This window comes from Hypomesus transpacificus, chromosome 19 (assembly GCF_021917145.1).
Source record: "Hypomesus transpacificus isolate Combined female chromosome 19, fHypTra1, whole genome shotgun sequence".
NCBI classification, from domain to species: Eukaryota; Metazoa; Chordata; class Actinopteri; order Osmeriformes; family Osmeridae; genus Hypomesus; species Hypomesus transpacificus.
Genome location: NC_061078.1, coordinates 849,368 through 874,894, shown reverse-complemented (window position 1 = coordinate 874,894; position 25,527 = coordinate 849,368). Strand labels below are relative to the sequence as shown.

The 25,527-nt window shown below is 48.7% G+C and overlaps 2 protein-coding genes across 4 annotated transcripts in view; one reads left to right on the top strand and one right to left on the bottom strand.

Annotated features, from left to right (window-relative positions):
• The window catches only part of mad1l1 (mitotic arrest deficient 1 like 1), a 13,384-nt gene extending 5,589 nt beyond the window's left edge, over positions 1-7,795 (bottom strand). Inside the window, exons 1-16 of one of the 3 annotated variants that reach the window (XM_047042372.1) lie at positions 7,677-7,795; positions 6,765-6,908; positions 6,558-6,674; positions 6,273-6,452; positions 6,030-6,154; positions 5,831-5,912; positions 5,544-5,674; positions 5,284-5,398; positions 5,095-5,156; positions 4,465-4,551; positions 3,642-3,786; positions 3,082-3,219; positions 2,946-3,002; positions 2,530-2,621; positions 2,338-2,428; positions 386-593 (exon numbers count right to left, since the gene is read on the bottom strand). In XM_047042372.1, coding sequence (XP_046898328.1) covers positions 386-593; positions 2,338-2,428; positions 2,530-2,621; positions 2,946-3,002; positions 3,082-3,219; positions 3,642-3,786; positions 4,465-4,551; positions 5,095-5,156; positions 5,284-5,398; positions 5,544-5,674; positions 5,831-5,912; positions 6,030-6,154; positions 6,273-6,452; positions 6,558-6,674; positions 6,765-6,899 — 1,765 coding nt within the window. In that variant the 5' untranslated portion in view covers positions 6,900-6,908; positions 7,677-7,795. The remainder of the gene's footprint in view (positions 1-385; positions 594-2,337; positions 2,429-2,529; positions 2,622-2,945; positions 3,003-3,081; positions 3,220-3,641; positions 3,787-4,464; positions 4,552-5,094; positions 5,157-5,283; positions 5,399-5,543; positions 5,675-5,830; positions 5,913-6,029; positions 6,155-6,272; positions 6,453-6,557; positions 6,675-6,764; positions 6,909-7,676) is intronic. The other 2 variants (XM_047042373.1, XM_047042374.1) reach the window with 2 other exon arrangements.
• Positions 7,796-9,065: 1,270 nt separating this feature from the next.
• iqce (IQ motif containing E) lies at positions 9,066-25,200 on the top strand. Its single transcript, XM_047041899.1, has 15 exons — positions 9,066-9,611; positions 9,728-9,775; positions 10,124-10,169; positions 10,309-10,443; positions 13,068-13,139; positions 13,712-13,770; positions 14,165-14,278; positions 14,356-14,406; positions 14,539-14,609; positions 15,990-16,062; positions 16,233-16,425; positions 16,802-16,857; positions 16,951-17,162; positions 17,768-17,903; positions 24,710-25,200. Exons 1-15 carry the CDS (start codon positions 9,558-9,560, stop codon positions 24,797-24,799), a joined length of 1,410 nt encoding a protein of 469 aa, XP_046897855.1. The 5' UTR covers positions 9,066-9,557; the 3' UTR covers positions 24,800-25,200.
• Positions 25,201-25,527: the final 327 nt, after the last annotated feature.

Sequence of the window (25,527 nt, the reverse complement as noted above, 5' to 3'; positions counted from 1 at the left end):
CTTTGAGAACAAAATGGAACCCCTCTGCATGAGTACAGAAAAGGGAGAGGAGAGGGAAGAGAGGAAAGAGAGGGAGGGAGAGGGAAGAGAGGGAGGGAGATGGAAGAGAGGAGAGAAAGAGAGGGAAGAGAGGAGAGAGAGGGAGGGAGAGGGAAGAGAGGGAAGAGAGGGAAGAGAGGAGAGAAAGAGTGGGAAGAGAGAGAGAGAGAAAGAGAGGGAAGAGAGAGAGAGAGAGAGAGAGAGAGAGAGAGAAAGAGAGAGAGAGAGAGAGAGAGAGAGAGAGAGAGAGAGAGAGAGAGAGAGAGAGAGGAGAAGAGGGAGGCGAGGAGGAGCGAAATGACTTAATCTGGGGGTAGAGAGGGAAGAGAGTGTGTGTTTGTCTAACCCAGTACTTCCTGTGAGGGGGGCAGGCTGATGCTGACGTTGGAAGCGCTGGCGTCAGGGGCGGGGCTAGCCAGCGAGCGCAGGTGCTCCCTCAGACGTGTCACTTCCTGCCGGAGAACTTCCACTTCCTCTTGGCGCAGTTGCTTGGCAACACTAGTGGGGTTGAGCCTGAGATGGACAACTTTAGTCTTGACTGGATCATAGTCTCCCTGGAGGAGGGAGAGAGGGAGGGGACAGACAGATATACAGTGGTACTATGTTAGTACTCATTAGAGCATCCTTCTCTACTGTAAAGCACATCTGAGGAACAAAGTAGCAAATTCTGTGTCTGCCTTCTCTCTCCCACCTTCCCTCTCTATGAGGGAGTCAATCTTTCCTTAATCTGACACAGACACACACACACAAACCCTTGATTGCTGGCTAAATTAGATTCTATTTTAGCCTGTAGCGAACTTTAGCCAGAGACAGGAGGTGTGTGAGAGAGAGTGTGTATAAGACTGTAAGAGTGTGTGTTTGAGAGTGTGTGTGAGTGTGTGTGTATAAGACTGTAAGAGTGTGTGTGTGAGAGTGTGTGAGAGAGTGTGTGTGAGAGTGTGTGTATAAGACTGTAAGAGTGTGTGTGTGTGATTGTGTGTGTATAAGACTGTAAGAGTGTGTGTGTGAGAGTGTGTGTGTGAGAGAGTGTGTGTATAAGACTGTAAGAGTGTGTGTGTGAGAGTGTGTGAGAGAGTGTGTGTCTCCCCACAAAGGCCAATATTTGAACACAGTAATCAGTATATAAAGATAGATTAGAATAATTCACTTGTTCATCCAGGGAACTATATTTATGAATATTCCAGAATACACATACACACTCTTACACACACAGCTTAGTTTAGTATACAGGGCGTGTGAGTTTATATCCACATATCCCCTGTAAACACACTGAATGCTCCACTTGAAAGGTTTCATTTTTAGAGCCATAAAACGGATTTTCCTGTCTGGAGAAGAAGTGTGTTTCTACCAGAGCTCTCTAGTGGGCATGACACAAACACACTCTCCCAGAGGCAGGTCAAGGTGCCTCCAGCGAGGCGTCCCTTATTCATGGAGCAGCAATAACAACAGGGGAGGTTCTCACACACACACACACGGAAGATTAGCCACATGGGGAGAAGGTGTGTGTGTTTGTGGGGGGGGGGGGGGGGTCCTCCACTAGTGATGGAGGGTAGAAGTCAAAACGGAAAATAATCTTTTAGTCAACCGATGCCACTCCAGTGGTCTGGTATCAGGACCCTCGCTGGGGAAGAGGCTTTTAGAACTTGAACTTCACACTAATGTGGGGGGTGTGTGTGTGTGTGTGTGTGTAAAACACAGAAAAGTGAAGCAGTTTGTTCTTCTGTGATGATCACATTAACAAGCAGAACCTTATCCTCTAATGAAGGGAGAGAGAGATGGAGACTCCAGAGAGTCACAATCCTTACACCCACACCGCGACACACACAAACACATACACACACACACTCGAAACACACACTTGATTAAAGTGTCAATCTTGGGAGGTATAGAGCTGGGGGGGCGCACACATACACACATACACACTGTAATCCAGCTGCTTTCATCTCAAAGTTTCATAACTACCTCCCTCTAACGGATCCCTTCCACTTTTTAAATTGGTGGCGTGTGTGTGTGTGTAAGGTGTGTAAGTGTGTATGTACGGTGTGTGAGTGTTTGTGTGTACACAGTGTGTGTGTGTGTGTGTACACTGTGTGTTTGTGTGTAGGTCTTCACACAGAGAGGTAGTGTGCCCGTCATGTGGAATGTGACTCAGATGACTTCCAGCAATGCAGGTTCTACAACTCTGGAGCTTCTAGAACTCTGGAGCCTTCTTTAGAACTCTGGACAAGAGTAGAAGAAAACTAGGGCAGGGCTGGCCTGAGAGTTACACCTCCAACACACACACACACACACTCCTACCTGCAGCAGCTGTCTGTCCAGCCTCATCTCCAGGGTGGAGTTCTGCTCCTCCAGACGCTGTCTCTCCGCCTCCAGCTCCTCCACCTTCAGCCTGGACAACACACACACACACAGAGGGGGTGTAGGTGGGTAAATGTGTGTGTGTGAGTGTTTAGGTTAGTTACTGGGTGAGAGAGAGTTTGTGTCTCTTACCTGAGAGCATTCACTTCCTCCGTGGTCACTAACGGATTGCCCTCGGCAACAGATGCCTGTTGTTTTTTTAGCATCTCCAACTCTAGCTCCACCTCACACACACACACACACACACACACGGTCAACCTGAAGGTTTCATTTCTCCTCTCCATCCTTCAGTAGAGAGGTAATTACTTGTCTGCCAGACAGGATGATTTCACACGTGTCACTTCTCATCGCCACAGCAATGCTGACGTTTCCATAGATACAGGACTCACACACAGACAGACACCACTCAGGTGTGTGTGGTCCGCAAGTGTGGTGCATGCGTGTATGGTGTGTGTGTGTATGGTGTGTGTGTGTGTAGTGTGTGTGTGTGTATGGTGTGTGTGTGTGTGTGTGTGTGTATGGTGTGTGTGTGTAGTGTGTGTACTCACAGACTGCAGCTGTCGTTTCACAGCCCCCGTCTCCTCCTGAGCAGCATTCAGCTGGACCTGCAGACGAGAACAGGGTGAGTGTGTGTCTTTGTGTGTAGTGTGTGTATGGTGTGTTTAGTGTGTGTTTAGTGTGTACCTCCAGCTGGGCCAGCAGGCCCTGGCTGCGGGCCTGGCCCTCCTCTGCCTCCCTCAGCCTGCGGCCCAGCAGGGGGGTGTAGTCTGAGCCCAGCTCGCTGTCGTACGACTCCAGGATGCCTCGCAGGCCGTCCCGCTCCTGGGACCAGAGGTCCACACAACTTGATTTGATTGGAGCTTCAGCAAATTGTTATAGTTGTACAATCTCTCTCTCTCTCTCACACACACACACACACACACACACACACACACACACACACACAGAATGACCTCCACAAGTGTGTGTGGGCCACCTAAAGCCCCTTGTAGCTATTTACTGTCTATTAACTAGGAATGAGATGTACTGCTGGTCTACATCCCCATCTGAGAGCTCCACCCTCCTGAGATAACACACACACAGATGACATCTACATCACCATCTGAGAGCTCCTCCCTCCTGAGATAACACACACAGATTACATTCTTGTCTTTACATGTGTTGGTCTCTTATAACAAAATGTGCACACAAAAAAAAACGGTGTGTATATAGTATGGGTGTGTGTGTACAGTGTGCGTGTGTACCTTGGTGAGCAGCAGCAGTCTCTTCTGCAGGCGTCTGCCCAGAGCTTCTTGTGTTTGGGTCTTGTTCTGCTCCTCCTGCAGCCTGCAGCTCTGCAGCGCCAGCTCCCCCTGCAGGCTGGCCCTGGAACGCTCCGCTGCACGCACGCTGGGGGAAAACACAACTCAGCTAGCCCCATGCAGGTGTGTGTGTGTGTGTGGGTGTGTTTCAGAGCTCCACATTATCATCTGTAGACATCCACCTAGTGGGACTAACCTGGGTAGACAGGAGGAGTCTTTTAAACTTTTTTCCACACACACACACAAAAGGTTTTTTGTTTTTTCAACAACAAAATCCAAAATTGTTTTATATATTTTTTCTACCTTTCAAAACAAAACAACGGAAATATGTTTCCATGGTAGCTCCTTAGACCAGCTTTGTTTGTAGCCAGGACATTTTAAAAGGCACGCAGTGACAAAGAATTATATTGAACATGCCACCAAATACATGATACAACTTAAGTAATGAGCCTGGCTTGAAAATGTAAGAAAAAGACAGATATTTGTGTAAACAATTTAAGGAGTTAAAGTCAAAAGTTGTCATATATATATAAATAGTGAAGTAAAGTACTGATACCAGAAAAATCTACTTAAGTACAGTAATGAAGTATTTGGTTTCTTCCCATCTCTGGTAACCTGCAGTTGAGTTACCTGCAGGTGAGAGTTACCTGCAGGTCAGAGTTACCTGCAGGTGAGAGTTACCTGCAGGTGAGAGTTACCTGCAGGTGAGAGTTACCTGCAGGTGAGAGTTACCTGCAGGTGAGAGTTACCTGCAGGTGAGAGTTACCTGCTGGTGAGAGTATAGTTCTGCTGCTTGAGGGTGATCTCTCTCTGCTGGATCAGGATGACCTCTCTGGACAGATCATCTGGTTTCCTAAACACACCCACAGAGGAGGAGAGATGGGGTCAATATTGTGATCTCTCTCTGTCTCTCTCTGTCTCTCTCTGTCTCTCTCTGTCTCTCTCTGTCTCTCTCTCTGTCTCTCTGTCTCTCTCTCTCACACCAATCAAGCCCATATCTCACACACACTCAATCCTGTCTCTTGTTTATGATTAAAGTAGAGAGAGAGAGAGACAGACAGAGATAGGCAGGCATGTCATGTGTGTTTGTGTAATGTGTTTGATGTGCTTCACTGATCACATGAAAACACGCAATCTTTTTCTCATCATGACCCCTCTCCCTCTCCCGCTCTCTGCGAGAGCAGAGACGGCATTTCTAGAGAGCCCCCTGGTGGAGCAGACAGCAGCTTTAGAGAGCCCCCTGGTGGAGCAGACAGCAGCTCTAGAGAGCCCCCTGGTGGAGCAGACAGCAGCTCTAGAGAGCCCCCTGGTGGAGCAGACAGCAGCTCTAGAGAGCCCCCTGGTGGAGCAGACAGCAGCTCTAGAGAGCCCCCTGGTGGAGTGGGAGGACACTGACCTGATGTCGAGCCCAGTGGTCTGACCCAGCTTCTCCCAGGCCTGCACAGACTGGAGCAGCTTCTGGAGGAGGGAGGAGGCAGAGGGGGAGGGAAGTGGTGAGGAACAGGAGTAGACATGGCTAGAGTTGAATACATTTCGGTGCTGGCTACTCCTCTAATCTCATACTCCTCTCTTTCCTCTCCCTCACCTCTCTCTCAAGCTCCAGAGTGACCACCTCCTCCTTCATCTTCTCCATCCTCTCCACCTTCCTCCTCAGCCCCTCCACCTCCTCCTGCAGCAGCCCACTGCTCTCCCTCCACTCCCTGGGGGGGGGGGAGGGCGGAGGGAAAGGAAGGCGGGAGGGAAGGGAGTTAGAGAAAGGAATGAGGGATGATGATACAGTAGCGTTGTGGAGATGATGTGCTGGTCAGGTTGGTTTGCGTGTATGTTCTGGGCATGTTCTGGTACCTGAGGTAGGTGTTCTCCTGGCGCAGGGCTCTCAGCTCCTTGTCCAGGTCAGGAACCCTGGCGACCTCTGACCTCATGTTCTGGACGATGAGGCTGTCCTGATCCTGCAGCTCCAGATGACGCTGCAGCTCCTGGGGGGGGGGGGGGGGGGGGGGGGGGGGGGGTTTGAGGGGGGGTTAGAGACACGAGTCCTGGTCTGGTCAAGTCCTGGTCAAATCATGGTCAAATCCTGGTCTGGTCTGGTCCTGGTCTAATCCTGGTCATATCCTGGTCTGGTCTGGTCCTACCTTGATCTTCATCTCCTGGTCGGAGCAGGAGGACTGGGCTTCCTGGAGCTCTTGACAACGCTGACTCATCTCTTGGTACTTCCTGTTGCACAGCCAATGACAAGGAGGAGAGACAACAACACAGCCAATCAGACAGGATGTCTTAGTGTGTGTTTGTGTGTGTGTCTGTGTCTGTGTCTGTGTGTGTGTGTGTGTGTACCTGCGCTGCAGATCCAGCTGCTGCTGGACAGCCTGCTGTTCCAGAGTGTGTGTAGAGACGATGTTCTCCTGAGTCTGAAGCTGCTGCTTCAAGTCTCTGATCTCATCATTCTGGCTGCTGACAGTCTGCACACACACAGCATCAACACACACACAGCATCAACACACACACAGCATCAACACACACACAGCATCAATACATTTTCTCTGACAGACACGGCACAGCACCAGCCCCTCCCCCTACCTGCTGGGCGGAGCTTAGCTGTGCATCTCTGTCAGCCAGCCTCCTGTTCACAGCCTCCAGGTTGCTACGGAGACTGCGCCGCGCCCCCTCCTGTTCTGATTGGCTCCTGGCTGCCTCGTCCACCCGCTCCTCCAGACGTCTGATTCGCCCCAGCAGCTCCCTGTTACGCTCTACCTCTTGCTGGAGCACGGAACATGGAACATACAGTATAGAATGTGTGTCTTCATTCAATCCTGTGTGTGCATGCATGTGAATATGTGTATGGTGTGTATGGTGTGTGTGTACCTCGAGCTGGCGTGCGCTGACGCAGGCAGCCTCCTCCAGCTCCAGACGAGCTCTCTTCAGGCTCCTGTTCTCCTGCTCCTCCTGGACCCCCTGGAGGCTCCTGTCGTCCTGGACCCCCTGGACACCCAGGAGGGGGGGGGAGAGGAGAGTGTCTCACTCTGCACAGCACAGGGTGTCTGTCTGTCTGTGTGTGTGTGTGTGTCCTACCTCCATGCTCCTCAGGTACTGGGTGTGCAGGCCCGGGTTTGGCTTTGCGACGCGCTGCTGTGTTTCCGGCATGGAGATGAAGCTCTGGTAGGACTTGAGAGTTGCGAGCACCGTGGTGTCGTCCTCGAGCTCCATGTCGCTCAACTACACCACACACACACCGGGACGTCACGCTCAAATACTCCGGTTAACAATAACCACTCCCCTCGGCCAACACCGGAGTAGAACGTAGCTAAATAAGGACTGGAACACACGTCTCTCTGGCCGGACAGAAATGTCCTGTCACCGTCAATGAAGCGTCGCTGGATCCGTGTACCTTTAACGTTGTAAACGCCACCAGGCACCAGCTGTATTAACGTGCTGCTTTATTTAGCTTGTTAGCTAACATATTAACCAACTACTGTCAGTCAGCGGGGATGTTCGACGAACTTATGCGTACGTGCAAACTTTATAGCCACTTTTATTTTCTTCTTATGCCATTGTGTAGCTATAATTTCATTGTCCAGAATAACCTTTTATGACGTGAACATATTACATCTCTTAGATATGACTAGCTGGTAGGAAGGCTTGCGTGAACTCAGTCAGAAACTAGCTGAACCTGTGGTCTCGCTACTCTGCAGTGGACAACAGCATTTGGGCTTGCTATCGAACCAATTCTGAGGGAAATATACCTTTTAAAAGTTGTCAGATCCCTTATATAACAAAGTCACATGCAGAGTCAGCTGGTCAGTCTAGTTAGATCCAAGATGTTAAAAGTAAACCAGCCATGTCTAAGTAGGCTACGAGTTAGCCTAATTGTAAGCAAGAGAGAGCTAGCGGTCATCGTTGTTCTGAAAATGTTCAAGTCATTTTAACAAGACAAACGACAAAAACACGGGACTTGATAAGGGGTTGTTATTAAAGCGGTCTTACCGGAGTAGGTGTTAGGTAGGTAGATATGATTCCAGTTCTCCTGCTAGCTAACTCTGCTAACACACCTCCGGTTTGGAACTCCCTCCTCCGCTCACACGAGAAGAGCAGGCACGACGAGAACACACGCAAGTGTGCGTGTTCACGACGGTCATGCGCTCTGCGCATTCATCTCTAACGACAGTAAACGGATTCATAGATTGCACATTACAAACCTCTTTGTCCAAATCGAGAGAAATGTTCGTACTTTTACATAAAAATGCAGTTTGTTCAAGAACAGAGCAGGTGATCTAATCGCTGTTCAGAGACAACAACACCGAAATAAACTTGTTTTCCACTGAAGACAGAGAGAGACAGAGGGTGGTAAACACATTGTTATTCAGGTGTTTATGTCTGCCGAACAATCCTCACAGGTGTCATTGCATCCTGTGCTGCAGTCCCCTGTGTGTGTCTGTGTGTGTGTGTGTGTGCGTGTGTGTGTGTGTGTGTGTGTGTGTGTGTGTGTGTGTGTGTGTGTGTGTGTGTGTGTGTGTGTGTGTGTGTGTGTGTGTGTGTGTGAGTGAGAGAGAGAGAGAGAGAGAGACGGAGACAGAGACAGAGACAGCTCATACATCAGCTTTGAAGCCTCTTTTCTTCATAATTTAGGAAATGCCTGTACATTCTAGAATACAGTATGTCTGTACCTTCTAGAATACAGTATGTCTGTACCTTCTAGAATTCAGTATGTCTGGACATTCTAGAATACAGTAAGTGTGTACCTTCTAGGAGTAGGATGTCAGCTGTAGAACGCAGCCTACAGCTTCTAGAACACCAGTAATGGAACGTATACATACGTGTGTCCCGCCTGTGTAACCTACATGGATGTTACGCCATTTTTGGAAGCAGATCAGTGACATGTTTTTTAAAGGCATTGAATACTTAATATTGACATTTAAACAAGACCGAATTCTCATATGAATATATTTTAATGTAAAATAAAATTCAGGTTGCTCAAATTGGAGCCGAAAAAAATGGATCTTACAAAATTCGATCTTAAAAATAAAAAAATTGTGCCGAAAAAATTAGAGACTATCAAATTCGGGCTCAAATGTTTTAGGCTCAAATTTGTTTTATGTCAAAATTTTTGGGCTCCAATTTGATAGGCTTGAATTTTTTAAGCTCGAAGTTGAGCAAGCTAAATTGTATTTTACATTGACATATATTCATAAGAGAATTCGGTCTTGTTTAAATTTCAATATTAAGTATTCAATGCCTTTTAAAATTCAAAACATTATGTCACTAATTTGCTTCCATAATTGTGGACTCAAAACATCCCACGGACCAACGTAGAATGTAGCGTTCAACGGATATTCACTCAACTGTCCCAGTCTGTGCCGGTGTATCGTAGCATGCACCGGTCCAGCGCAGCTCCTACGCCCGCGAGCACCCCTGCGCGTTCCTCCATGTATCTGGTTGCTAGACGACTGTGGCATGCACGCGGAGACTAGGGAAGAAGCACAACAACACATCATTAACACAACATGAAAGACCTAGCGGAAAGCGGACCAACCGACTAGAACCGTATTTTCAGCAGCAACTGGATGCGTTCTGGAAGCTTCGTAGTGCGCGGCGGGACCCGTGTATAGCGGGGGTACTCTTGTCCCAGCACACAGCACAGATGCACACCTTTTTCCGTACACTACGACTGGCTAGCCCTTTTATTTGTGAGCTTAAGGAGTCACGTTAAACGTTATAACGGTTGGGTATTGTGGCTGGAACATGATGCAACGTCGAGAGGAGTTTAAAGGACAAGATCTCCCGGAGACCCCGCGCCCTGCCCACGGAGAGCGTTTACATGAACGTTTTTTTTTTACGGTTTCCGTTTAACCACCAGTAACCACCAGTATGATGTCGTTAGAAGCCAGAGACGTCCAGACGGATGAGGACTTCGAGGATGTGGTGAGACACAAACTCCAAACACTCAATGTTTAGTGTGTGTTGGTGTGTATAAGTGTGTGTATGAGAGGGTGTTGGTGTGTGTAAGTGCGTGTGAACATCTATCATCTCTGTTCCAGGTTGAGGATGTGCTCTCTCTAACAACTTACATGTCCGATACAGAGAAAGTAAGTATGTGTGAGAGAGATAAGGTGTGTTTAGGTGTGTGTGAGGGAAGTTTTAGGTGTGTGTGAGGTAAGGTTTAGGTGTGTGTGAGGTAAGTTTTAGGTGTGTGTGAGGTAAGTTTTAGGTGTGTGTGAGGTAAGGTTTAGGTGTGTGTGAGGTAAGGTTTAGGTGTGTGTGAGGTAAGGTTTAGGTGTGTGTGAGGTAAGGTTTAGGTGTGTGTGAGGGAAGGTTTAGGTGTGTGTGAGGGAAGGTTTAGGTGTGTGTGAGGTAAGGTTTAGGTGTGTGTGAGGTAAGGTTTAGGTGTGTGTTAGGGAGATAAGGTGTGTGTTAAAATCTGTTGTCTTTAACAGAAAGCTGTGAAGAGAAGGATTTCCAACAAACCCCCTTCCTCTCCCAGTAAGGCTAGTGCACAATGCACACACACACATATGTATACACACATGTATACACACACATGTGTATGGATAACACACTACTCTGTCCCTGTACAGTAGGTAATGTGTGTGTGTGTGTGTGTGTGTGTGCGAGTGTGTAGGGTCTCCATACCTCTCCAGTCTCAGTCTCACCCCCAGAAGATCGTCTCTGCCTCCCAGGGGCTCCCTGAGGGGGGAGGTGGGGGAGGCCCGCAGGGGGGCACTCTCCTCCAGACACACCTGGCTCAACGGACAAGGTGGGAAACCATAGCAACAGGATTGCCTTTGAAACAACTAGTAGAATATCTAGTAGAGATGGACAGTGGTGTAGTAGATAATAATAATACTTTATTTATATAGCACATTTCATACAAGAATTGCAACTCAGGGTACTTTACCTAAAAACAATGAAAACAACAATATAAGTGATTACAGTAATAATAATAAAAATGTAACTCAACAAAATACAAGCCGCTGTCTTTGCGGGAATCCAAAACACACAAGCCACAGTCTGTGTGGTATCTCGAGCCACAGTCTTTGCGGTATCTCGAGCCACAGTCTTGGGTGGTATCTCGAGCCACAGTCTTGGTGGTATCTCGAGCCACAGTCTTGGTGGTATCTCGAGCCACAGTCTTGTGGTATCTCGAGCCATAGTCTTTGCGGTATGTCGAGCCACAGTCTTGGTGGTATCTCGAGCCACAGTCTTGGTGGTATCTCGAGCCACAGTCTTTGTGGTATGTCGAGCCACAGTCTCTGTGGTATGTCGAGCCACAGTCTTGGTGGTATGTCGAGCCACAGTCTTTGTGGTATGTCGAGCCACAGTCTTTGTGGTATGTCGAGCCACAGTCTTTGCGGTATGTCGAGCCACAGTCTTGGTGGTATCTCGAGCCACAGTGTTGGTGGTATCTCGAGCCACAGTCTTTGCGGTATGTCAAGCCACAGTCTTGGTGGTATCTCAAGCCACAGTCTTTGCGGTATCTCGAGCCACAGTCTCTGTGGTATCTCGAGCCACAGTCTTTGCGGTATGTCGAGCCACAGTCTTTGCGGTATGTCGAGCCACAGTCTTTGCGGTATGTCGAGCCACAGTCTTTGCGGTATGTCGAGCCACAGTCTCTGTGGTATCTCGAGCCACAGTCTTTGCGGTATGTCGAGCCACAGTCTTTGCGGTATTTCGAGCCACAGTCTCTGTGGTATGTCGAGCCACAGTCTCTGTGGTATCTCGAGCCACAGTCTTGGTGGTATGTCGAGCCACAGTCTTGGTGGTATCTCGAGCCACAGTCTTGGTGGTATCTCGAGCCACAGTCTTGGTGGTATCTCGAGCCACAGTCTTGGTGGTATCTCGAGCCACAGTCTTGGTGGTATCTCGAGCCACAGTCTTGTGGTATCTCGAGCCATAGTCTTTGCGGTATGTCGAGCCACAGTCTTGGTGGTATCTCGAGCCACAGTCTTGGTGGTATCTCGAGCCACAGTCTTTGTGGTATGTCGAGCCACAGTCTCTGTGGTATGTCGAGCCACAGTCTTGGTGGTATGTCGAGCCACAGTCTTTGTGGTATGTCGAGCCACAGTCTTTGTGGTATGTCGAGCCACAGTCTTTGCGGTATGTCGAGCCACAGTCTTGGTGGTATCTCGAGCCACAGTGTTGGTGGTATCTCGAGCCACAGTCTTTGCGGTATGTCAAGCCACAGTCTTGGTGGTATCTCAAGCCACAGTCTTTGCGGTATCTCGAGCCACAGTCTCTGTGGTATCTCGAGCCACAGTCTTTGCGGTATGTCGAGCCACAGTCTTTGCGGTATGTCGAGCCACAGTCTTTGCGGTATGTCGAGCCACAGTCTTTGCGGTATGTCGAGCCACAGTCTCTGTGGTATCTCGAGCCACAGTCTTTGCGGTATGTCGAGCCACAGTCTTTGCGGTATTTCGAGCCACAGTCTCTGTGGTATGTCGAGCCACAGTCTCTGTGGTATCTCGAGCCACAGTCTTGGTGGTATGTCGAGCCACAGTCTTGGTGGTATCTCGAGCCACAGTCTTGGTGGTATCTCGAGCCACAGTCTTGGTGGTATCTCGAGCCACAGTCTTGGTGGTATCTCGAGCCACAGTCTTGGTGGTATCTCGAGCCACAGTCTTGGTGGTATCTCGAGCCACAGTCTTGGTGGTATCTCGAGCCACAGTCTTGGTGGTTTCCCAATATAAATAAAAATGTAGCCCAACTAAATGTGATGTGTGTCTCTGGTGTTTGTGTGGCACCCCGGTGTGTGTGGTGAGTGTTTAAACAGCTGATAGAACTGCATGAACACTTCTCTCTCACTCTTCCTCTTCTCTCACTCACTCTCCCTCCCTCCTCCTCTCACTCACTCACTCACTCTCCCTCACTCTCACTCACTCACTCTCCCTCACTCTCCCTCCTCTTCCTCTCCCTCCCTCGTCCTCCTCCTCTCCTTCCCCCCTCCTCCTCGTCCTCTCCCTCATTCCCCCCCCTCCTCCTCTCCTTCCCCCCTACTCCTCTCCCCCCTCTCCCCCCTCCTCCTCCCCTCCCTCCCCCTCCTCCTCTCCTTCCACCCTCCTCCTCCCCCTCCCCCCCTCCTCCTCCCCTCCCCCCTCCTCCTCCTCTCCCTCACTCTCCCCCCTCCTCCTCTCCTTCCCCCCTCCTCCTCCTCCTCTCCCTCACTCCCCCCCCTTCTCCTCTCTTTCCCCCCTCCTTCTCCCCTCCCCCCTCCCCCCTCCTCCTCCCATCCCCCCTCCTCCTCCTCTCCCTCACTCTCCCCCCTCCCCCTCCCCTACCCCCCTCCTCCTCCCCTCCCTCCTCCCCCCTCCTCCTCCTCTCCCTCACTCTCCCCCCTCCCCCTCTCCTTCCCCCCTCCTCCTGCCCTCCCCCCTCCTCCCCCAGGATCAGAGTGCGATGGAGCCCCTGAGAACACCAAGCTGAAGAAACACCAGCCCCCACGCTCTGCATCCAACGGTGTGTGTGTATGTTTATATATGTGTATACATGTGTGTGTGTGTGTAACAGCTCTCTCCTGCGTGTGTGTGTAACAGCTCTCTCCTGCGTGTGTGTGTAACAGCTCTCTCCTACGTGTGTGTGTAACAGCTCTCTCCTGCGTGTGTGTGTAACAGCTCTCTCCTGCGTGTGTGTGTAACAGCTCTCTCCTGCGTGTGTGTGTGTGTAACAGCTCTCTCCTGTGTGTGTGTGTAACAGCTCTCTCCTGTGTGTGTGTGTGTAACAGCTCTCTCCTGTGTGTGTGTGTGTAACAGCTCTCTCCTGTGTGTGTGTGTGTGTGTGTGTGTGTGTGTAACAGCTCTCTCCTGCGTGTGTGTGTAACAGCTCTCTCCTACGTGTGTGTGTAACAGCTCTCTCCTGCGTGTGTGTGTGTAACAGCTCTCTCCTGCGTGTGTGTGTAACAGCTCTCTCCTGTGTGTGTGTGTAACAGCTCTCTCCTGTGTGTGTGTGTGTGTGTGTGTGTGTGTGTGTGTAACAGCTCTCTCCTGTGTGTGTGTGTGTGTGTGTGTAACAGCTCTCTCCTGTGTGCCCAGGTGTTCCTGAACATAGAGACAAGGAGGACATGTATGATGAGATCCTTCACCTCAAGAAGGTAGAACATCTACCTTCTAGAAATTCTACCCTCTAGAACATGTAACCTCTAGAACATGTAACCTCTAGAACATGTAACCTCTAGAACATGTAACCTCTACATTCTAGTCTAGAACATCTAGCCATCCTTCCCATAACCAGCAGCTCCCCTGTAGAGCCTGCAGACCCAGAAGCTAGTGTTGTTGTTGTTGTGTAGAGCCTGCAGACTCAGAAGCTAGTGTTGTTGTTGTGTAGAGCCTGCAGACCCAGAACCTAGTGTTGTTGTTGTTGTGTAGAGCCTGCAGACTCAGAAGCTAGTGTTGTTGTTGTTGTGTAGAGCCTGCAGACTCAGAAGCTAGTGTTGTTGTTGTGTAGAGCCTGCAGACCCAGAAGCTAGTGTTGTTGTTGTTGTGTAGAGCCTGCAGACTCAGAAGCTGGACAAGGAAAAGATGAAGGCTCGGCTGCAGCGCCTTGAGGAGGTCAAGACCAAGAGAGAGAAACAGATAGAGGAGCTGTTGGACCCTACCAAGGTACTCCCACACACACTCTCACACACACTCACCCTCACACACACACTTCCAGTGTAACTGTGTCTTCCTGTCCTCAGGGGTCTGAGTACACACGCAGCCTCGTAGACAGCAAGAGTGGAGGGAGCACGGTAAGTGAGGGGGGGAGAGGGGGAGGGAGAGATAGAGAGGGAGGGAGGGGGGAGAGGGAGGGGAGAGAGGAGGAATAAGGAGGGAAAGAGAGAGTAACTGGGGTTCCATAGCTGAGGGTTTGTGTGTTGCAGGTTGTAAGGGGACTAAAACAGCAGATCCTGAGATTGGAACAGCAGAGTAGAGAGAAGGAGGACACACTGACGTAAGACATGTCTGTCTGTCTGTTTAGCTGTCTGTCTGTCTGTCTGTGTGTTTACCCGTCTGTCTATCTGTCTGTCTGTCTATGTGTTTACCTGTCTGTCTATCTGTGTGTTTACCTGTCTGTCTGTTCAGCTGTCTGTCTGTCTGTGTGTTTACCTGTCTGTCTGTCTGTGTGTTTACCTGTATTTCTGTGTGTGTGTGTTTACCTGTCTGTCTGTGTGTTTACCTGTCTGTCTGTCTGTGTGTTTACCTGTCTGTCTGTGTGTTTACCTGTCTGTCTGTGTGTTTACTTGTCTGTCTGTCTGTCTGTGTTTACCTGTCTGTCTGTGTGTTTACCTGTCTGTCTGTCTGTCTGTGTTTTACCTAACTGTCTGTCTGCCTGTGTGCTTACCTACCTGTCTGTCTGCCTGTGTGCTTACCTACCTGTCTATCTGTCTGTGTGTTAACCTGTCGCACTTTAACGCGCCCTAAAAAAATAGTGCAGTTAACGCAGGTTTCTTTTTGACCCTGGGAATCACCTGTTGTCACATGACTTTGACTGCCGATGGTAGCTGAATGATGGAGAAAGGGCTTTTAGATGGAAAGTTTCAAAAAGTATAGTTGACAAAACTAAGGCTGTGTGTAGGCCTCCTGATTGTCAGGCTGAGTTTAGTTATCACCGGAGTACTCCCAGCCTAAGCTATCACATGCAAGCAAAGCACACAGCTAGCAGCAGCTGCAGCGTTAGCAGCGTTAGCGGAGCAGCAGCAGTGTTCGCTCCGGTAATATATGGCAAACAACACTCGCAAAAGAAGCGAATAGCTGACTGGGTTTAACAAAATAGAAACTGTATTGTTCAATATTAAGGTCAATCTGAAGTATGTTTGAGTAAGGTTTGAATATTATGGAGCAGGATATCGTAGTAGGCTATGAGACAACATGTGTTAAATGTATTTTATATTCCAGAAAAAGTCTAATTTTGTGGATGTTTACTATACAGCAGTATAGTTTGTGAGTGAATTAAAACTCCCTCACAATTTAAGTCTTGTTCCATTTTAACTTGTTATATGGACATTATCATCCAGTTAGGCCTATTTGAAAGTAAGTACACTCTTTTAATGTTAGATTTTTAAAAAAATCATTTATTGGGGTAAAATTTTTACAGATTAAATAGATTGAATAATTTTGCAATTATTCGCGATTAATCATATGAAATAATGCGATTAATCGCGATTAATCATATTAAATAATGCGATTAAATATTTTTATTAAGCCCTTGTTTTTACCTACCTGTCTGTCTGCCTGTGTACTTACCTTCCTGTCTGCCTGCATATGTCTGTGTGTGTTTACCTGTCTGTCTGCCTGTGTGTTTACCTATTTGTCTGACCCCTCTGCCCATCAGGACCCTGCAGAGCGAGCTAAGGACGACCAGCATGGCTGAGATGAAGATCACCATGGAGATATACTACGAGGAGGTAACATCTGTGCTCTCAATTCTGCTGTGGAGACACACACACACACACACTGGTTACACACACTGGTTAAACACACACTGTAACCGCCCCTCTACATCACTGTGGATAGAGCATGTGTTAAATGATCATATCATCATTCTATGTCCTTGTGTGTCTGTCGTGTTCTCAAGATCCAGAGGTTGAGGGTTCTGCTGGAGAACGCGGAGCGCAGCAGCCGTGTAGAGAGTAAAGGTTCTCAGAGGCAGAACAGGGTTCTGAGCTCCAGGGTTGTGTGTCTGTCAGAGAAGCTGCAGCAACTGCAACAGGAGAACCTCAGTCTGAGAGAGGAACTCAGCACTGACACTCCTGTTGGAGGAGCCCGAGGTCTCACACTCACACACACACACATACACTCACACACAACACTCACAGACACACTCACACACACACACACACTCACACACACACTCACACACACACACATACACTCACTCACACACACACTCACACACAACACTCACACACACACACACACACACACAACACACACTCACACACATACACTCACACACACACTCACAGCCACACACACTCACACAACACACACTCACACACACATACATATATACATGCACTTACACACATACAACACACACTCACATACATATACATGCACTTACACACTAACGCATGCACACAACACACACGTGATAAGCACATCAGCGGTCTCCTTGTTTTTAAAGTGTGTGTGTGTTCCTAGGCTACAGAGAGTGGAGCAAACAGCGTCTGTTGAGAAGATTGGTGGAGCAGGAGAAGGTCAGGAAATCCTCTTAGTGTGTGTGACTGTGTGGTATCTCAGTATGTGTGTAAACCTTTCCAGCCAATGACAGCGGTCCCCTCTCTCTCCAGAGGCTGGAGGAGGGTAGGAGACCCACCCCCTCCACGAGGAGGAGCCAATCAGACCAGGCCATCCAGACTGACCTGCCAATCACGACCACAGAGGGGGAGGTTTCCAGGGTAACAGCACCACAGGAAGGGGAGGAGCTTGTCCTCCTCAGGGGGCGTATCCTCCAGCTGGAGAAGGAAAAGGAGGAGCTTCAGGAGAGACTAACCAATAGAGAGTAAGATGTGAACAAGCTCACGCTAGGACATTAGAATATTCTAAAACACCCGTTTGATCTTTTCTTATTTTAATAGTAGTGTTAGAGGAGTTCTGAGTGTGAGATGGAGAGAGACAGTAGTTAGGAGATGGAGAGAGACAGTAGTTAGGAGATGGAGAGAGAGAGAGACAGTAGTTAGGAGATGGAGAGAGAGAGGAGTAAGGAGATGGAGAGAGAGAGATGACAGATGGAAAGACAAATTAACAAAGGAATGTGAGAAAGAGAGAGAGATAAATATGTCCTTTCCTGTTTCCCTGAAGCTTACCATCCAGGGCTGCAATTCCCGAAAAGCATCGTAAGCCTTAATTGATCGTAGAATCCATCGTACGACGAATCTTAGTTTTACGAGCCGTTCCCAAGGCATCGTGGCTAAAGTGTCTCTTGAAAATTCGTAGCTCTTGAAAGTGCATAGATTAGCCTACACTTTATGCGCATGTTTGGTAAACGCACGTTTCCTTTTTGCTCAATCGTTGCTACGATCCATCGTTATGGGGAAATGCAGCCCTGATCAGTTCTGTACTACACTGAGTGTGTGTTTGTGGTTTGTGTGTGCTTGTTGTGTGCAGGCATTTGTTTTCATCTCAAATCCAACCAAAGAAGGAGAACCCTGAGGAACCCAAGGAGAGGAAAGAGGAGGAGAGAGAGGAGGAGAGATGGATGGAGGAGCAGAGAGAGGGGGAGAGAAGGATGGAGGAGGAGAGGGAGGAGGAGAGAGGGATGGAGGATCCGAGAGATGAGGAGGAGAGAGGGATGGAGGAGCAGAGAGAGGGGGAGAGAAGGATGGAGGATCTGAGAGATGAGGAGGAGAGAGGAATGGAGGAGAAGAGAGAGGAAGCTGCCAGGGTGCTACAGAGAAGCTGGCTGAGACACAGAGAGAAGGTGAGAAGATCTCCTACTACTGCTACTGTAACAGTACATGACATAATACTACTACTGCTACTGTAACAGCACATGACATAATACTACTACTGCTACTGTAACAGTACATGACATAATACTACTACTGCTACTGTAACAGGATATGACATAATACTACTACTGCTACTGTAACAGCACATGACATAATACTACTACTGCTACTGTAACAGTACATGACATAATACTACTACTGCTACTGTAACAGTACATGACATAATACTACTACTGCTACTGTAACAGCACATGACAATACTACTACTGCTACTGTAACAGTGCATAACATAATACTACTACTGCTACTGTAACAGTACATGACATAATACTACTGACTTCTACTATAACAGTTTATAATATAATTAAACTTGTTTATACACATGACTAGCTAGTCAACCATATGAATCTACCTGTAACTAGTTTGTTTGTTTGTTTGTCCAGGACACAGTGATGCTTCAGTCTGCTATGAGAGCTCACCTGCTCAGACACACACAATTACACACCCAGGTAACACACACACCCAGGTAACACACACACACACACAGCTACACCTGCTCTCTGTTAATCTTTCCTTCTTTCAGAGCGTCCAATCAGAACCCAGTAGTGATGTCATTTCCCCTGTGGAGGAGGAAATGGAGGTTGCCATGACACTGATTCAGTCTGTGTTCCGGGGACACCTGGCCCGCACCGGGATGGAAACAAAGAGGTTACACACACCACACACACACCTGCAGAGAGGTTACACACACCACACACACACCTGCAGAGAGGTTACACACACCACACACACACCTGCAGAGAGGTTACACACACCACACACACACCTGCAGAGAGGTTACACACACCACACACACACCTGCAGAGAGGTTACACACACCACACACACACCTGCAGAGAGGTTACACACACCACACACACACCTGCAGAGAGGTTACACACACCACACACACCTGCAGAGAGGTTACACACACCACACACACACCTGCAGAGAGGTTACACACACCACACACACACCTGCAGAGAGGTTACACACACCACACACACACCTGCAGAGAGGTTACACACACCACACACACACCTGCAGAGATGTTACACACACCACACACACACCTGCAGAGAGGTTACACACACCACACACACACCTGCAGAGAGGTTACACACACCACACACACACCTGCAGAGAGGTTACACACACCACACACACCTGCAGAGAGGTTACACACACCACACACACACCTGCAGAGAGGTTACACACACCACACACACACCTGCAGAGAGGTTACACACACCACACACACAGAGAGGTTACACACACCACACACACACCTGCAGAGAGGTTACACACACCACACACACACCTGCAGAGAGGTTACACACACCACACACACACCTGCAGAGAGGTTACACACACCACACACACACCTGCAGAGATGTTACACACACCACACACACACCTGCAGAGAGGTTACACACACCACACACACCTGCAGAGAGGTTACACACACCACACACACACCTGCAGAGAGGTTACACACACCACACACACACCTGCAGAGAGGTTACACACACCACACACACACCTGCAGAGAGGTTACACACACCACACACACACCTGCAGAGAGGTTACACACACCACACACACACCTGCAGAGAGGTTACACACACCACACACACACCTGCAGAGAGGTTACACACACCACACACACACCTGCAGAGAGGTTACACACACCACACACACACCTGCAGAGAGGTTACACACACCACACACACACCTGCAGAGAGGTTACACACACCACACACACACCTGCAGAGAGGTTACACACACCACACACACACCTGCAGAGAGGTTACACACACCACACACACACCTGCAGAGATGTTACACACACCACACACACACCTGCAGAGAGGTTACACACACCACACACACACCTGCAGAGAGGTTACACACACCACACACACACCTGCAGAGATGTTACACACACCACACACACACCTGCAGAGAGGTTACACACACCACACACACACCTGCAGAGAGGTTACACACACCACACACACACCTGCAGAGAGGTTACACACACCACACACACACCTGCAGAGAGGTTACACACACCACACACACACCTGCAGAGAGGTTACACACACCACACACACACCTGCAGAGAGGTTACACACACCACACACACACCTGCAGAGAGGTTACACACACCACACACACACCTGCAGAGAGGTTACACACACCACACACACACCTGCAGAGAGGTTACACACACCACACACACACCTGCAGAGATGTTACACACACCACACACACACCTGCAGAGAGGTTACACACACCACACACACACCTGCAGAGAGGTTACACACACCACACACACACCTGCAGAGATGTTACACACACCACACACACACCTGCAGAGAGGTTACACACACCACACACACACCTGCAGAGAGGTTACACACACCACACACACACCTGCAGAGAGGTTACACACACCACACACACACCTGCAGAGAGGTTACACACACCACACACACACCTGCAGAGAGGTTACACACACCACACACACACCTGCAGAGAGGTTACACACACCACACACACACCTGCAGAGAGGTTACACACACCACACACACACCTGCAGAGAGGTTACACACACCACACACACACCTGCAGAGAGGTTACACACACCACACACACACCTGCAGAGAGGTTACACACACCACACACACACCTGCAGAGAGGTTACACACACCACACACACACCTGCAGAGATGTTACACACACCACACACACACCTGCAGAGAGGTTACACACACCACACACACACCTGCAGAGAGGTTACACACACCACACACACACCTGCAGAGAGGTTACACACACCACACACACACCTGCAGAGATGTTACACACACCACACACACACCTGCAGAGAGGTTACACACACCACACACACACCTGCAGAGAGGTTACACACACCACACACACACCTGCAGAGAGGTTACACACACCACACACACACCTGCAGAGAGGTTACACACACCACACACACACCTGCAGAGAGGTTACACACACCACACACACACCTGCAGAGAGGTTACACACACCACACACACACCTGCAGAGATGTTACACACACCACACACACCTGCAGAGAGGTTACACACACCACACACACACCTGCAGAGAGGTTACACACACCACACACACACCTGCAGAGAGGTTACACACACCACACACACACCTGCAGAGAGGTTACACACACCACACACACACCTGCAGAGAGGTTACACACACCACACACACACCTGCAGAGAGGTTACACACACCACACACACACCTGCAGAGAGGTTACACACACCACACACACACCTGCAGAGAGGTTACACACACCACACACACACCTGCAGAGAGGTTACACACACCACACACACACCTGCAGAGAGGTTACACACACCACACACACACCTGCAGAGAGGTTACACACACCACACACACACCTGCAGAGAGGTTACACACACCACACACACACCTGCAGAGAGGTTACACACACCACACACACACCTGCAGAGATGTTACACACACCACACACACCTGCAGAGAGGTTACACACACCACACACACACCTGCAGAGAAGTTACACACACCACACACACACCTGCAGAGAGGTTACACACACCACACACACACCTGCAGAGAGGTTACACACACCACACACACACCTGCAGAGAGGTTACACACACCACACACACACCTGCAGAGATGTTACACACACCACACACACACCTGCAGAGAGGTTACACACACCACACACACACCTGCAGAGAGGTTACACACACCACACACACACCTGCAGAGAGGTTACACACACCACACACACACCTGCAGAGAGGTTACACACACCACACACACACCTGCAGAGAGGTTACACACACCACACACACACCTGCAGAGAGGTTACACACACCACACACACACCTGCAGAGATGTTACACACACCACACACACCTGCAGAGAGGTTACACACACCACACACACACCTGCAGAGAGGTTACACACACCACACACACACCTGCAGAGAGGTTACACACACCACACACACACCTGCAGAGAGGTTACACACACCACACACACACCTGCAGAGAGGTTACACACACCACACACACACCTGCAGAGAGGTTACACACACCACACACACACCTGCAGAGAGGTTACACACACCACACACACACCTGCAGAGAGGTTACACACACCACACACACACCTGCAGAGATGTTACACACACCACACACACCTGCAGAGAGGTTACACACACCACACACACACCTGCAGAGAGGTTACACACACCACACACACACCTGCAGAGAGGTTACACACACCACACACACACCTGCAGGATACACACACACCACACACACACACACACACATTGGGATGGAAACAGAGAGGTTAGACACACCACACACACACCTGCAGGATACACACACACCACACACACACCTGCAGGATACACACACCACACACACACATTGGGCTGGAAACACACATTGGGCTGGAGGTTAGACACACGACACATACATGTAGACCTATATACACTCTCACATTCATTACTAACACACATAGACACATACCCAGACAGTCTATACACATATACTCATACAGAAAATACACACACACACTCACATAAATACACACACTCACACAACTATATACACAGACATACACAGATGTACCTTAATTGCAAAGCAGTGAACAACGTGTATGTGTGTGTGTATTGTGCGTGTGTAGCTCTACTGTCCCTCCTTAGTCTAATAATGTTCCAGTCGTGTGTGTGTAACTCTACTGTTCCTCCTTAGTGTAATAATGTTACAGTCGTGTGTGTGTGTGTAACTCTACTGTTCCTCCTTAGTGTAATAATGTTCCAGTCGTGTGTGTGTGTGTAACTCTACTGTTCCTCCTTAGTGTAATAATGTTCCAGTCGTGTGTGTGTGTGTAACTCTACTGTTCCTCCTTAGTGTAATAATGTTCCAGTCGTGTGTGTGTGTGTAACTCTACTGTTCCTCCTTAGTGTAATAATGTTCCAGTCGTGTGTGTGTGTGTAACTCTACTGTTCCTCCTTAGTGTAATAATGTTCCAGTCGTGTGTGTGTGTGTAACTCTACTGTTCCTCCTTAGTGTAATAATGTTCCAGTCGTGTGTGCGTGTGTGTGTGTGTGTGTGTAGCTCTACTGTTCCAGTCCCACTTCCTAGAAGAAACTTCCCGACACCCTCAGGTACCACACACATACACACAGCACTGTTAATACACTAACAACACACTTAAAATATGGTACTTTTTGACTTTGATACTTAGCAAGTGTTCACTCTGTCTGTCTGTATGGTGTGTGCGTGCATGGGGTGTGTGTGTGTGTGTTTATGGTGTGTGTGTGTTTATGGTGTGTGTGTGTTTATGGTGTATGGTGTGTGTGTTTATGGTGTGTGTGTGTGTTTATGGTGTATGGTGTGTGTGTTTATGGTGTATGGTGTGTGTGTTTATGGTGTGTGTGTGTGTTTATGGTGTGTGTGTGTTTATGGTGTGTGTGTTTATGGTGTATGGTGTGTGTGTTTATGGTGTATGGTGTGTGTGTTTATGGTGTGTGTGTGTTTATGGTGTATGGTGTGTGTGTTTATGGTGTGTGTGTGTGTTTATGGTGTATGGTGTGTGTGTTTATGGTGTGTGTGTGTTTATGGTGTATGGTGTGTGTGTTTATGGTGTGTGTGTGTGTTTATGGTGTATGGTGTGTGTGTTTATGGTGTGTGTGTGTGTGTTTATGGTGTGTGTGTGTTTATGGTGTATGGTGTGTGTGTTTATGGTGTGTGTGTGTTTATGGTGTATGGTGTGTGTGTTTATGGTGTATGGTGTGTGTGTTTATGGTGTGTGTGTGTTTATGGTGTATGGTGTGTGTGTTTATGGTGTATGGTGTGTGTGTTTATGGTGTGTGTGTGTTTATGGTGTATGGTGTGTGTGTTTATGGTGTGTGTGTGTTTATGGTGTGTGTGTGTTTATGGTGTATGGTGTGTGTGTTTATGGTGTGTGTGTGTGTGTTTATGGTGTATGGTGTGTGTGTTTATGGTGTGTGTGTGTGTGTTTATGGTGTATGGTGTGTGTGTTTATGGTGTGTGTGTGTGTGTTTATGGTGTGTGTGTGTGTTTATGGTGTGTGTGTGTGTTTATGGTGTATGGTGTGTATGTTTATGGTGTGTGTGTGTGTTTATGGTGTGTGTGTGTTTATGGTGTGTGTGTGTTTATGGTGTATGGTGTGTGTGTGTGTGTGATGAAGAGGATGTGCAGAGAGAGGAAGACCCCTGGCCTGTATCCAACTCACTCTCCTTCAGACTGAAACTTACCCCAGGTAAGATAAGATAGTGTGTGTGTATGGTGTGTGTGTATGTATGGTGTGTGTGTATGTATGGTGTGTGTGTATGGTGTGTGTGTGTGTGTGTATGGTGTGTGTGTGTGTGTGTATGGTGTGTGTGTGTGTGTATGGTGTGTGTGTATCCCTCCTCACTCCCTCCTCGTTTACAGCCCAGCTGGAGGTCCACCACCCTCCCACTGCAGAGGTTGCCACGACGATGGATTCTGATGATTCTGATGACATCATCGTTTCTCCCTCCCGCCCACTGAGACGACGAGAGGAGCTTCTGACTTAGCGTGTGTATGTGTGAGACAGGGCGATTCTAATCGAAGATTGGATTTTGTACTCATTCTTTGCCAAAGTGCCTGCCTGTGTGTGTTTGAAGAGTGTATTAGCACATGTGTGTTTGTGTGTGTACATGTCTGTGTGTGTGTGTGTGTGTGTGTGGGTGTATATCTACGTGTACATGTTAGACATGAGCTGTGTGTGATAGTCCTGTAGAAGCTATTGTGCTAATGCTACCAGCTGATCTGAGAACTGTCACATGACATCACGATCCACTATTCTAGCCAATAAGACCGAGAGACGGACCGGTAGCGAGAGACACGAGAGAGGACAGAAACGGAAAGGAAATTGTTTTTATCAGATCGTGCCTTGATTTGTGTGTTTTACAAAATGTGATTAACCAATAAAATCCTGTTCTAATCAGATCACGTGTGTTGTATGAGTTTCTGATGTGCGTGTGAGATTACCAAAACGTCCTCGTTACTGTGACACGCCGTGCCCGTGAATGTTCTTATAATGCTGCAGCTTCAACCGAAGCGGGGTGGCAAACGGATACCGATTTAAACCCAGGACGTTTATGTTACCAACAATACACCTTTCCAAGGAGCAGTCAAATGTTCATCACTCCAAAACACGGTTTTTCTCCAGGAGATGGCGTGCTGAACTATGCGTCTTCGCTCGCTCCACCTCAGCCCTTCTGTCGCGCACGCACGCCTCCCTCTCTATCCCTCTCTCTAT